The sequence below is a fragment of the Eurypyga helias genome, unplaced genomic scaffold, assembly GCF_000690775.1.
Source record: "Eurypyga helias isolate BGI_N326 unplaced genomic scaffold, ASM69077v1 scaffold43941, whole genome shotgun sequence".
In the NCBI taxonomy this organism is placed as follows: Eukaryota; Metazoa; Chordata; class Aves; order Eurypygiformes; family Eurypygidae; genus Eurypyga; species Eurypyga helias.
In genome coordinates this window covers 1-233 of record NW_010230993.1, presented here as the reverse complement: position 1 = coordinate 233, position 233 = coordinate 1, and the positions used below count along the sequence as shown (strand labels likewise).

The 233-nt window shown below is 63.9% G+C and overlaps 1 protein-coding gene across 1 annotated transcript in view; it reads left to right on the top strand.

The window, feature by feature from the left end:
- The window catches only part of LOC104516557 (14-3-3 protein sigma-like), a gene marked incomplete at its 5' end in the record, with an annotated part of 590 nt that extends 375 nt beyond the window's left edge, over positions 1-215 (top strand). The window contains one exon of the mRNA XM_010160915.1: positions 3-215. Within this exon, the coding sequence (XP_010159217.1) occupies positions 3-215 (213 nt within the window). The remainder of the gene's footprint in view (positions 1-2) is intronic.
- Between the last annotated feature and the right edge of the window lie 18 nt (positions 216-233).

Here is a 233-nt window from a genome sequence, read left to right as displayed (position 1 = left end):
CCTTCCACTACGAGATCGCCAACGCCCCCGAGCAGGCCATCTCGCTGGCCAAGACCACCTTCGACGAGGCCATGGGCGACCTGCACACGCTCAGCGAAGACTCCTACAAGGACAGCACCCTCATCATGCAGCTGCTCAGGGACAACCTCACGCTATGGACAGCCGAGTGCGCCGGCGAAGACGGTGGCGAGGCTGGCGAAGAGCCCAAGAACTGAACGGTGTCACCCCCCACC